The sequence below is a fragment of the Scleropages formosus genome, chromosome 11, assembly GCF_900964775.1.
Source record: "Scleropages formosus chromosome 11, fSclFor1.1, whole genome shotgun sequence".
NCBI classification, from domain to species: Eukaryota; Metazoa; Chordata; class Actinopteri; order Osteoglossiformes; family Osteoglossidae; genus Scleropages; species Scleropages formosus.
In genome coordinates, this window is record NC_041816.1 from 23,454,857 (window position 1) to 23,465,865 (window position 11,009).

General features: G+C 45.0%; 1 protein-coding gene across 1 annotated transcript; it reads right to left on the minus strand.

Annotated features, from left to right (window-relative positions):
• Positions 1 to 129: 129 nt before the first annotated feature.
• arhgap1 (Rho GTPase activating protein 1) lies at positions 130 to 10,773 on the minus strand. Its single transcript, XM_018763979.1, has 12 exons — positions 10,572 to 10,773; positions 7,770 to 7,865; positions 7,348 to 7,435; positions 7,015 to 7,146; positions 6,451 to 6,537; positions 6,110 to 6,208; positions 5,285 to 5,392; positions 5,102 to 5,178; positions 4,778 to 4,855; positions 3,679 to 3,807; positions 3,282 to 3,385; positions 130 to 2,435 (listed from the first exon to the last, which is right to left on the minus strand). The coding sequence occupies exons 1-12, from the start codon at positions 10,714 to 10,716 to the stop codon at positions 2,265 to 2,267; spliced, it is 1,314 nt and encodes a 437-aa protein (XP_018619495.1). The 5' UTR covers positions 10,717 to 10,773; the 3' UTR covers positions 130 to 2,264.
• Positions 10,774 to 11,009: the final 236 nt, after the last annotated feature.

Sequence of the window (11,009 nt, forward strand, 5' to 3'; positions counted from 1 at the left end):
TTTGGTATTAATGGTATTCATTTTCAGATCAACTGAATATTTATAAACCAAGCCATTGATTCATTATTCCCCATTTAAAAATAAACTAAAATTTACTATAGAAAAGAAAAAGCTAAACACCATCACGCTATAGTACAGTTTATTACAATCTGTATTCATGACATGTAATATAAAAACTCCTGAGTCCTGAAAAACAAGACTGCAGTAAAACAAGAAGGTAGAACAACTTACAGAAAAAAGCCAAAGAGCATCTCATTTCCACTGCAGTAAACAGGAAGTACATGAGCAGAGTCCAGAGGATGGGAAGGAGGAAGTGCTGGAGCAGGAAGGTCGCACATGGCGGGGAAGTCACTGAGGCACCAAGGCCAGGATGAACGCTTGCAGCTACAACACCTGGCTGAACAAGGCACACCTACACGTACACTGAGATCTAGGCGGGTTTCACAGAGGCACGTGTCACCGGGAGCAGTCAGTGCTCCAGTGCCACACACTGTAAAACACCTTTGGAGAAGGAGAGGAAGAAAAACAGCACTTTCACCTGGACAAAAATACGGTATGTACTGCGGCTTCTACGGCTACCTTTAAAACAGCAGCAGTGCAAGTTAAACGAAATTGCTCATGAACAATATCAAACTGGTACTGAAATCGATATTCAGAGAAGTACGTGAAAAGATGCTAAATCAACAGTTTGGCACATAAGAGCAGTTAAGTTTGGGGGAAAAAAAAATAAAACACCATCAACACAACGCAAAGAAATGGTCCTTTACGACAGTTCACCACCTTTGCCAGGCTCTCTGGTTGCTGCCCTTGTGCTTTCAGAGAACTAGACCTGCTAGCACCTCGCTTCATCCTTCTCCTGCGTTGCACGAGATAAGTGCATCAAACACGCGTGTGGTCTGGAGGAGAAATGGTGGTTGGTCCCGAAAATCGGTTCAAATCTTGGTGACGTTTTACTGCTGCGCGAAGAGGGTTACTTTCAGGAGCTGGTGCTCAGGGTACCCTGGCTACAGTTTCACACTCCTCCCTCCCGGCTGAGGTCAGGGAGCAAAGGCTGAGCACAAAGGATGGAATGGTCTCGCGAGAGAAACGGTCCGGTCAACTGCAAAAGTGGTACCTGGTGGTCAGTGTCAGCGCTCTGCGGGGGGAGGGTGGGACATGGGCCCTGCTCTCATCAATTAGTGACATTACTTCACATGAGAACTTCATTGATCCCAAAGGAAAATGTAAGTTGTGCAGTGAATCAGCAATTTAACTTTTAACTTTCATTTTCTTCCTAAAATACCTGAATTCCAGTATTACATAAGTTTACAGGAGTAAAATATAGAAACGTATCATCTGAAAACAGCATTCTGATTTTGCTGCCCCCACGACTCTCCTTGCGATGGCAAGTTGTTGGACTTGTTGACAAACTGTGTGAGTCAACAACCAAATAAAATGTCACCGATTCTTTTATAAAAACTTGTTAAAACTGGTAAAATACAACCATGAAACCGCTTTTACGAAACAAATACAGCTGTGAACACAACTATGTTCCTCTGCACTACTCTGTTTGGCAGCAGTGTAAAAGACTTTGGGGTATTTTGTTTAAGATAATCAAATTTAAACTGCAGATGAATCTTTCAGGAATATTTTTTAATCAAATCACAGCAAGAATTAGTGATATCTATAAAAATCTAAGAATAAAATCCAAGTGGAAAAGATGTGTTCTTGAATGGAGTGTCAAGAGTGGCTTGGGATTTGAAGGCGGTGAAAATGTGTTGAGGTGAACACAACTAATGAACATGAACATTTTATTTCCTGTTCCAAGTTTCCTTCACTCATTTCTGAACAAAGTACCGTTATGAAAATGACAGAAAGTCTTTATCGCATCTTGTGCATCTGTTTGAACTGTAGAGGCACTAAACAACAGTTCCGATTTCCTTGACTTTAACAGTACCACCATGGCGGCTTGTACCGCGTGTGTTTACACCCAGCTCTTGCCCAGCTGTTGCCCGGAGCGTTAAGGAGTGTGAGGGGGGTAGGGCATGGAGGGCCTCCTTCCATCTCCCAGCTTGCCCTTGGCCCTCACACATCCCTCAGACTGGTCCCTGTAATTCCCACCCTGCTCTACTCTGCATTCCCTCTCCAGTCATGAATGGACACAAGTAACCAGATTAACACATTTGGCAACAGGGGCAACACCTGACAGGGCTGCACTTGGGGTGAGGAGGACAGGACAGGAGAGGCGTGGTCACGACAAGGAAGTGCTCGCTTGGGTTCGGTGGCTAGGGCACAAACACCTGGCTGTGCTGGTCCAGCAGGGTCCTTATGAAGTTGTTGATGGGGCCGATGGCCCTGAGGGTCATGGCGGCATCCTGACCCCACATCAGGTTGGGCCCAAACACCACAGCCAGGTTGTTGTTGTTCATCTTGTTCACCTCGCTCTGTGCAGACACCTGCAAGAAGGGACGGGAACAGTGACATGAAGAGGAGTATACCTCCATGGTAAAATCGTGGTAATACAGTAGGAGATGTGCGGTGTGCCACTAGCCAGAGACCCCCCCCGCATAGCGCCTCTTAGTGGAGAAAAGCCGCTTAGTCCCCAGTCGACATCCCCTGATCCCATCAGTCTGGTGAACTCCACAGGTTCTCTAAGCTGCTTCTTTTGGAGCCAAATATCGCAGGTTCAAATCCCACCTCCAGCTATAATACCTTTGAGTAAGGTACTTACCCTAAATTGCTCCAGTAAAATTACCCAGCTGTATAAATGGATAAATAATTGTAAATAGATTAACACTAAGTTGCTTCGGAGAAAAGTGTCAGATCAATAAATAAATATAAATGTAAGTTCTTCTCAAACACTTAGCAGCTGCATTCAGACACTTAAGTGTCACGGCCTCTGTCTTAAACAGGACACCTTAGATCCCCTGCTTTCAGCCTCAGATACACACAGGACATACTGGGGAAAACAGCTACTCTATTCTCAGATGACCTTGTGAACAGCTCCTCCCAGGAGGAGTGATGACAAAGAGCAGGAAGCAGGAAGTAGCAGCTCGCCATCTGGCTGCACTGCATGTCTGCATCTGTGTGTTTAAACTCTAGAGAAATGAAGCTCTTTGCACCAGACAAGACCTCCATGGCAGTCTGGGTTTGTGGTCTCAGCATAGTATTCCTTCCTAAAGCCCAACAGGTTCCATCCAATGGACTCATAGCTATGGTGACCCCCCCCCCCCCAGATGTGTGTTTCTCACCGGGGACCAGAGACAGACGAACACACACCAGGAGGAGGCAGACGCTCATACCTGGACCAGGAACTGGATGAGGAACTTGAGAGAGGCGTAGTTCTCCTTTGGAAGTGTTTGCAGCATGGTGCGGATCTCACTCGCCTGAGTGCTGCTCTTGACGTCTGGGAATTTCGAAACACGACAGGACAGTGGGAGATGAGGTGGTGCTTCCAACAAAGACTGAGTCACTTGACCAGTGTGTGTGGAAAGAACGCTGGTGGAGACCAAACATACCTAAACAAGGCATCATCTCAGAAATCTGACAGTAAGCCATTTAAAATAGACAAAAGCGCTTATTGAACATTTACAGCTGTCATATTTCATCCTGGCATAAACCGGACTGTTTGTGGAACAGCTGGAGGACCTGTGCAGGCGCTCCGTTAGCGGCGCTGAAGTACGTGGGGAAAAGACTCACTGTGGAAATTGACAACATCTGTGTACAGCTGGAATGTGAGGAGCGGTTCGGGCAGCTCTCTCAGGAATGTCTTCAGGATGACGGCAGCAAGATGGACGTCATCCAGCTGGAAGAAATCGACGACCTCACCTGCAGCGCGGACAGCGCAGGCAGGCACGGTCAAACCGTCAGTCAAACACACAGACGGACAGAGACGGCCTCTTTATTAGTCCTGCCGCATCTCCATTCCAGCCCACTGAGCGACATTCAATAAACCAAAGTCCAACAATGTTTACCAGCCTCCACTGCAAAACTGAACCCATTCCACCGCGCTGTGCCCTTCCCAATGGGATACCGCGGTGAGCGGCAAGACGTGCAGGGGGCTGCACTGCTAATAACAATGATAACTGACAGCACAAAATAAATGCATTCAAAATATCAGAAGGCAGCAATGGAAAAACTAACAAAATTGCAGTTATGTTTATTTTCAAGTGTGATGCCTAAACAGTTCACCTCTCACACACCTCACTCATTGAGAGAGAGGAAAAAAAAACCGTATTTTTATGCAACATTTCACCAGTGACAAGTCCACATTGACCTGGACAGCGTGACCGAATACACCACTTTGTATCTCTATGTGAAGACTTTACTCCTGCAATGTTGTGCTGCTACTACTAATAAAATAATAATAATAACGTGGCTCTATGGTGCACCTCTGTAGAGGGTCACTGTCACTATAGACGACTTGGAATTTTAGCTTTGTCAGAATGGAGGGCGGACCTTTTTTTTTTTTTTTAAAAAACTGTGGTACATTGGCTACTTCTGGTGCCTCGAAGCATTCGGCCGTGCGATTGGACGTGGGTTCGAAACCAACTTGCATGTTCTCGTCGTGCTCATGGCTTCCCTCCCACAGTCCAAAGCAATGTGTAGCATAAAAGCTCAGAAAAAAACAGTCATCTTCCAACTGAACACATACTTCAGATCACACTCTTTACACAGCAATGAAAAGCAAGAGTGGAAACAAATGCACCTTCTCTTAAATTACACTGAAAAGTCATATGGAAGCTGAGGAAAATAAAGTCCAAGGCCAAGGAAATGGGACAAAAAATAACCCGCTTACCAGAATTATACTTGTTCTGGATATTTCTGACAAGGGTGATATTGGCTGACCTCCGGAATATGCCCTCGGTCTGAAGGCCTGGAGGAGACGAAGGGCAAGCAGACAGATCGGGGGCGGGGGGAACAACGAAGAAGACAGAGGCATCAGCTTTGACATGTCTGATGTCTCCAGCTCGTGAGAATTAATTAAAAATACAATATTATACAACAGCTCATCTCCTGGAAAAATTCAGACTTGTGTCCTTGTCTGCCGCATGGGAGCTAGAACACGCTCCCTCCAGAACTACATGCAGACGAAGGTGAGGGCAAACACATCTAAACGTACCGCGTTCCTTTAGGAAACCGACTGTGTCGCGCATCACCAGCGGGATCCCTTCTTGGTCTGGATTCTTCTCGTTCAACCTTGCCCCAGGAAAGAGGACATGTGAAGGACAGATGACCCGTTAGCTCCTTCGACACACGTGCTGGAATGATGCTCAGCAGCAGAACACAGAGTGTGCACACCCACAGAGAGAGAGGGACCCCAAACTGCTTATGGGGCAGCGGGGTCTTCGCTGGGGCCGGTGGGGAAACCTGGGGGGTTGGCTTCAGGGAGGCTCGAATCTTCTCATCGTATCTGGGCAGAGAGGAGAGGCGCAAAAGCCCTGCTTAGTGAAGCTGCTTAGCGTCTGCATTCCATGGAGAACAATGAAGGTCACCTGACAAGTATAAATGTTTGGGCCAAAGCTAAAGCAGATTTTATTGTGTTTTATGTAGCATTTTCCCTCACTTGTTTCCCTTGATGAGTGGGCTAAGTGCTCACGAGAAGAGCAACACATCAGGTGTCTTGACGGACTGACTGGAGCTCATTACCGATCATGCTCAGGAGAATGACACCAATGTGCTCCACCGCCAGGGCTCCAGGTCACAATGGGGTTGCGACAGAGTCCAGACCGGAACCAAAATCTGAATTGCTCATGAAAATTTAGATTTTTTCATTTAACTTGCTTCTAAAGTGAGTTACAATGCGTTGCTACTTATAGTGATTTACCCATTTATACATCTGGGCAATTTTTTTACTGGAGCAATTCAGGGTAAGTACCCTGATCAAGGGCACTGCAGAAGTAGGTGGGGCTGGAACCTGTGACCTTAACCTCTAACTCCTACGCACCCGCATTATTTTATTTTTTATTTTCAACTAATTAACACAGCACTGTAATGCAAAGGCTGATTTGTCCACATCCCACTTTCTGCCACATCAGCCACCAAATAGCTGTTCTCCTTTCTGATGCCACAATCTGAGAACAGAGAAAATCCAACACCATCACCATAATGACGGTTCACAGGTTCTTACTCTTTCACACGGCTCGGTATCACCAGCTGCTTGCACTTCACCACGTCTTCCAGCTCGCTCAGGTAGTTGATGTAATTGATCTTACGACCAAACTTAAAGCTGGACAAGTAAAGAATTTCATATTTATCCAAAAATTGAACACTTTCAGCAAAACAATTCAAATACTACAAATTCTCAGCAAACACACTTAGGAACTTGATTATTATACATTTTTTAAACACTTATATACATACACCTGCATTTACATTATACATCTGTTAAGGTGGTCTGCAGAAAACAGGGTACTGAGATACTAGATACCAGGTATCAGTGAGGTCTTCCTACTCAGGATGGGCACCTACCTGATGATGGGCTTGAACAAAATAAGAAGGGTCTTGATGAACATGGTGGGGTGGACGATGTACAGGGCCTTGATGTTCTTCTTGTATCTGTAGGAAAAACTGAGTTGCTTAGCATTTCCCATATACAGTATATGTACATAAATGCATCATTATATAAACAATAATATAAATCCACCAACTCTAGCAACACCAAAAGTAACAAAATACTAGAAAAACTAAACATAAGGTTTTAAATTTTGGAATAAAACATTCCACGGTTGATTTCCAAGATGGCCTCATCGTAACACCATCATACAAGTTAACATACTTGAATTGCTCTCCTAAACAAGCTGGCTAAAATTAAAAATTCTGTCTCAGCATATAAGAACAATTATGATTATAGTTGAGTTCAGCTTATATTGTACTGATTAACCAGCAGGTGATGTTTTTCATGTTGCTTTAAATTCTTGCTCCTATTTAAAAGGTTTTAGCCTTTTGGTATTATGTTGTGTTGACAGTTATGCAGAAATAAGCCACAATGGCCCAGTCGTTGAAAGCTTATCACAGGAAGTGAAGTGGACTCACTTCCTGTCAAACTCCCGATAAGCATCTCGGAGCCAGCTGAGGGATGGCTTGTTCTCGCTGGTGAGCCCCGTGTGGAAATATATTAGAGTGTAGTCGCTCTCCACATACTGGTCCAACGTGTGCTTCAGATACCTGTCGGGGGCAAAGGACCGAACTGGATGAGCCAGCAGACAGAAGAACTTGACCGACAGTCTAGAAGGGAAGTCTGTTTCTTCCTTTGGATCAATAATTGACATGGAAAATGAACATTCTGACAGAACTTCATGAGGATCCTCCCAGTCTGGAGGGCCCTCATGACCCACAATCCCCAGTAGAGAGGAAGGAGACACCCACTGCAGCAGCATGTGATGGTTGAGCTCGTGGGTAGGGGGCATCCGGCAGGCACTGACCACAATCACCTTCCGGCCGAAATTATCGTCACCTTGTGTAACAAAGACGGGGGATGGGGGGGTGGAGACACCATGCTGAAGGACCGTAAACCAAATGACTGACGCATTCATCTCCAGACACTGAATTTACATTATATTTACATCCTGAAATACAGACTGTTGCTTGGGCTTAAAATCTACCAGTAAGAAAAACAGAGGCCAATGTGACAGGTCATACTGGGTCATCATGCCAACTAGATTATTCTAGCAGCCCTCACACAGTGAAGTAACATTTTGTAATGTTTTATTTTGAACTCGATTGAAGGATGAGCAGAGCAGGCTGAAGGGCTGTGTAAAAGATATGTCCTTAGCAGCAGTGCTTCTCACCTGCAACTTCGACGATCTGGTGCCTGGCAATATCGTAGAAAGGGTCGTTCATGCTCAGATGTGTGGCCGCATTCAGATGTGCGGAGATGTCCGTTTCTGTTGAAACAATTATTTATAGAGACACGGCACATCATCTCGCATTCTTCCTATCACCAAAGGTAACTCATGTCACCTCACATCCTATCATAACGAACATCTATTTCTCCAAGCAAACCAAAGATTAATACAAACATAAATAACCCAAAACACTCAGTTTTCAGCATGCTGACTAAAAAAAAACAACAACATAAAAACCTCTAATCTCATCCAGCTTTACCAAGGACTTTGCTCGACTTCCTTTTAAAGTTGCCTAACGCCAATGAGGGTCTCTTGCTTTTGGACACAAACCTGTCCTGTGTCTGAATGAACATAAACAAAGGACTGAGTAGAGTTTAGCAGTAAAACAAGTTCTCAAATACATTAATTCATTTATCTGACATTTTTCTCTAAACTTTTATTTACCCATTTATACAGCTGGGTAACTTTACAGGAGCAAAGTAAGGTAAGTATCTTGCTCAAGGGTACTACGGCTGGAGGTGGGATTCGAACCTGCAAGCTTTGGACCCAAAGGCAGTAGCTCTGACCAGTACATTACCAGGTGTCCCTAAGAGTCACTCAACTTCACTGTCTCCGTTTTTGTAACACACCAGAAGCTGCATTATACTACTATACTTAGTATATCCTGAATCATACTACCTTTGTATTTTTTCATTTTATCACTGTGTACATTACTTCTATTTACCACAGACATTTCTATCATAATCGTTATTAACAACATAAATTTAGTGGACATCCATTTCCAAAGTAAACAATAAGAGATAAAGACCGGTTTTCCCATGAACTACCCAGTGGCTGTACCACTTCAGACCAAGGACCTCGATCAAGGCCACTACAGCAAGAGAGGGATTTGAACCAGGAACCATCAGATTAGAAGGCAATGACCCTAAACTACAACACCTACTTCTCTTAGCGGCATAAGAGCGCATTATAAAGACTATAACTGTGAGCAAGGACTGCGGTGAAGACAAGGGCAGTAACACTCGCTGCTGTGTGGATGTGACGACTGTGGGGCGATGGTCACAAGTAGCTACAGCAGCTGGAAATCTCAGGAAGACGGCGGTGTTAACAAGCTGCCGCAGGCTGCAATCTGCCAGCTCGCACGTCAGACAGTTTCATCGGTGCTCCCGTCACACTCTGTCGTGACATCTGTGGGCCCCAGAGCAAGTAGGTTCTGAGAATTCGCGGCTCGGCGCCGTCAGGAACAAACACGTCCTCTCAGTATTTATAGATCTGGTTTGATAACTGGCTTTTATATTTGTTCAATAGCTCTCACTGCTGAGTTTCAGGTCTAACCCTAACCACTTCCATTTACTCTTCGTCAACAATAAGGTTTCTCAAATGGAACACCTTGTTTAGTGCAAACCATTAACATTTCAGGCTTTAAAAAAAGGACATTACTAAAGAAAAGTCACCCCATCCATTTTAAATAATCCTGTAAAAACTGCAACAACAATAATTTCAGTGCTGATGGCTGCTGAAACAGCAGGACGTGGCAAAACCTATATAGCAGGCATCGAGGCAAGGGTCTTGGCCTCAAACCCTTTACCCTTGGCCTCTGCATCCAGCTGCAGCAGAGGTTGAAAGCCTAGACAAGGGCTGAGCATACAATCAGAAAATAGATCACAGTCAACGTGCGGAGTAATCTGTGCAGAGCACAGTAACACACTGCCGCACAGCTCACACTCTCCTGATATTCAGCTCACTGAGGATGACTTTGGGCAGGAAAATCAGTACAGATTTTGTTTGCATCAATGCTTCGCTAGCAGGCCTGTACAATATTTTATGGTAAGTGCATGTGGCTATCACACTGGGGCTGAAATTCCCAGCATGACTGGCTTCTCCTCTGGCTGCAAATGGCATCATTACCCTCACCCTAAACCCACTCTACAACACCAAGGCACCGATCTCACACACACACTCACACTCTCACTCTCTCTCTCTACAACAGAGCTTGGGCCTCAGTTGACTCACAAATCAGAATGTGATCCACTGCTAGCGCAGGATCTGATCGGTGCTAGATGACACTGCGCTGCTCTGATTAGTACTGTGTTCTGCATCAGAACCCAGGAATTCCACCTTTAACACTGTGGTGCATTTCTGCGCAAACCGTTTTAAGGCCTGAGCGCAGGGCATGCAGGGAAAGCGACTGGTTTTACCTCTAAAAGTAAACATATTCGTCGCATGCTTTGTTTAAACGATGTGAAAATTTCTGTGGTGCCGTGCTTGTGTTTCAAAAGCTCGAAACACCTAACAAGCTTCACACGCTGCTGACTTCCTCCCGAAACTTTGTCTTTTGCTATTCCATGCATTTGTTATCCAAGTGTCAACGGATGGCTAATTTATCCTGTAAATAGACTTCGGGTTGAAAAATCATCAGTTTGAAACACAGTCAAGAGCAGAGTACTCATATCAAAAGCAGGGGTGTGTGTTATGTGTCTGTGTGTATATAAACACATATACCATGTACTGTGAAAAAATGAACTGAAATTAAATTAAAGTGTGTGTGGGGTGGGGGTGGTTCCCGTTTCTAGCCATAGTCTACACCACATCCACTACTAGGGACCTTTTCCTACAACAGAAGTCACGAAGCAACATGACGGCACTGACCCCGGAACAGTGGCTCTTTTAGCTGTGCTGCACATGGGTGTCACAGCAGCTATCGGAAGAGTCCTTCTGGACACACACGGGTCCCTGGTTACCTACCAGATTTGCTCATGTCCGTCTCATCAGGAGGGAACTCGCGCTCCTCCATCGGACTGATCTTGAGTAGGTCCAGCGGGCTGCTGACACCTGAGAGGGGGTCTTCTCCCACCAGATCATCATGGAGGTCAACCAGGTCGGAAGCCATTACCCACAAGGCCACAGTGTAGTGGCATGCACCGAGGTGTATTAGGACGCACGGACGATTCCTGAAAAGTAACAATCTTGTGTTACAGGAAGAAATGTTTTCATTGCTTGGAAACATGCTGGGGAAAAAAAAACAAAACAAAAAAAAGATCTAGTATTAAAAGCACATCACCTAGAGAACACCACATATTTGGAATGTTGTTTCAGTCAGATGTGGGCAGTTCCTCCATACCGGAATTTATACCGGAATTATAGCACAAAAACGGTCTCGAAAAAAGTGTTATGAAATTATAT

What these genes read in the sequence shown, in the direction of transcription:
- arhgap1 (XM_018763979.1), bottom strand. Translation starts at nt 10,716, where the DNA reads ATGGCTTCCGACCTGGTTGACCTCCATGATGATCTGGTGGGAGAAGAC. An exon ending in TATCGGGAGTTTGACAGGAA is followed by an intron (nt 6,538 to 7,014) that starts GTGAGTCCACTT and finishes TTTTTCCTACAG; the next exon opens with ATACAAGAAGAACATCAAGG. An exon ending in TCATCCAGTTCCTGGTCCAG is followed by an intron (nt 2,436 to 3,281) that starts GTATGAGCGTCT and finishes CCCTTCTTGCAG; the next exon opens with GTGTCTGCACAGAGCGAGGT.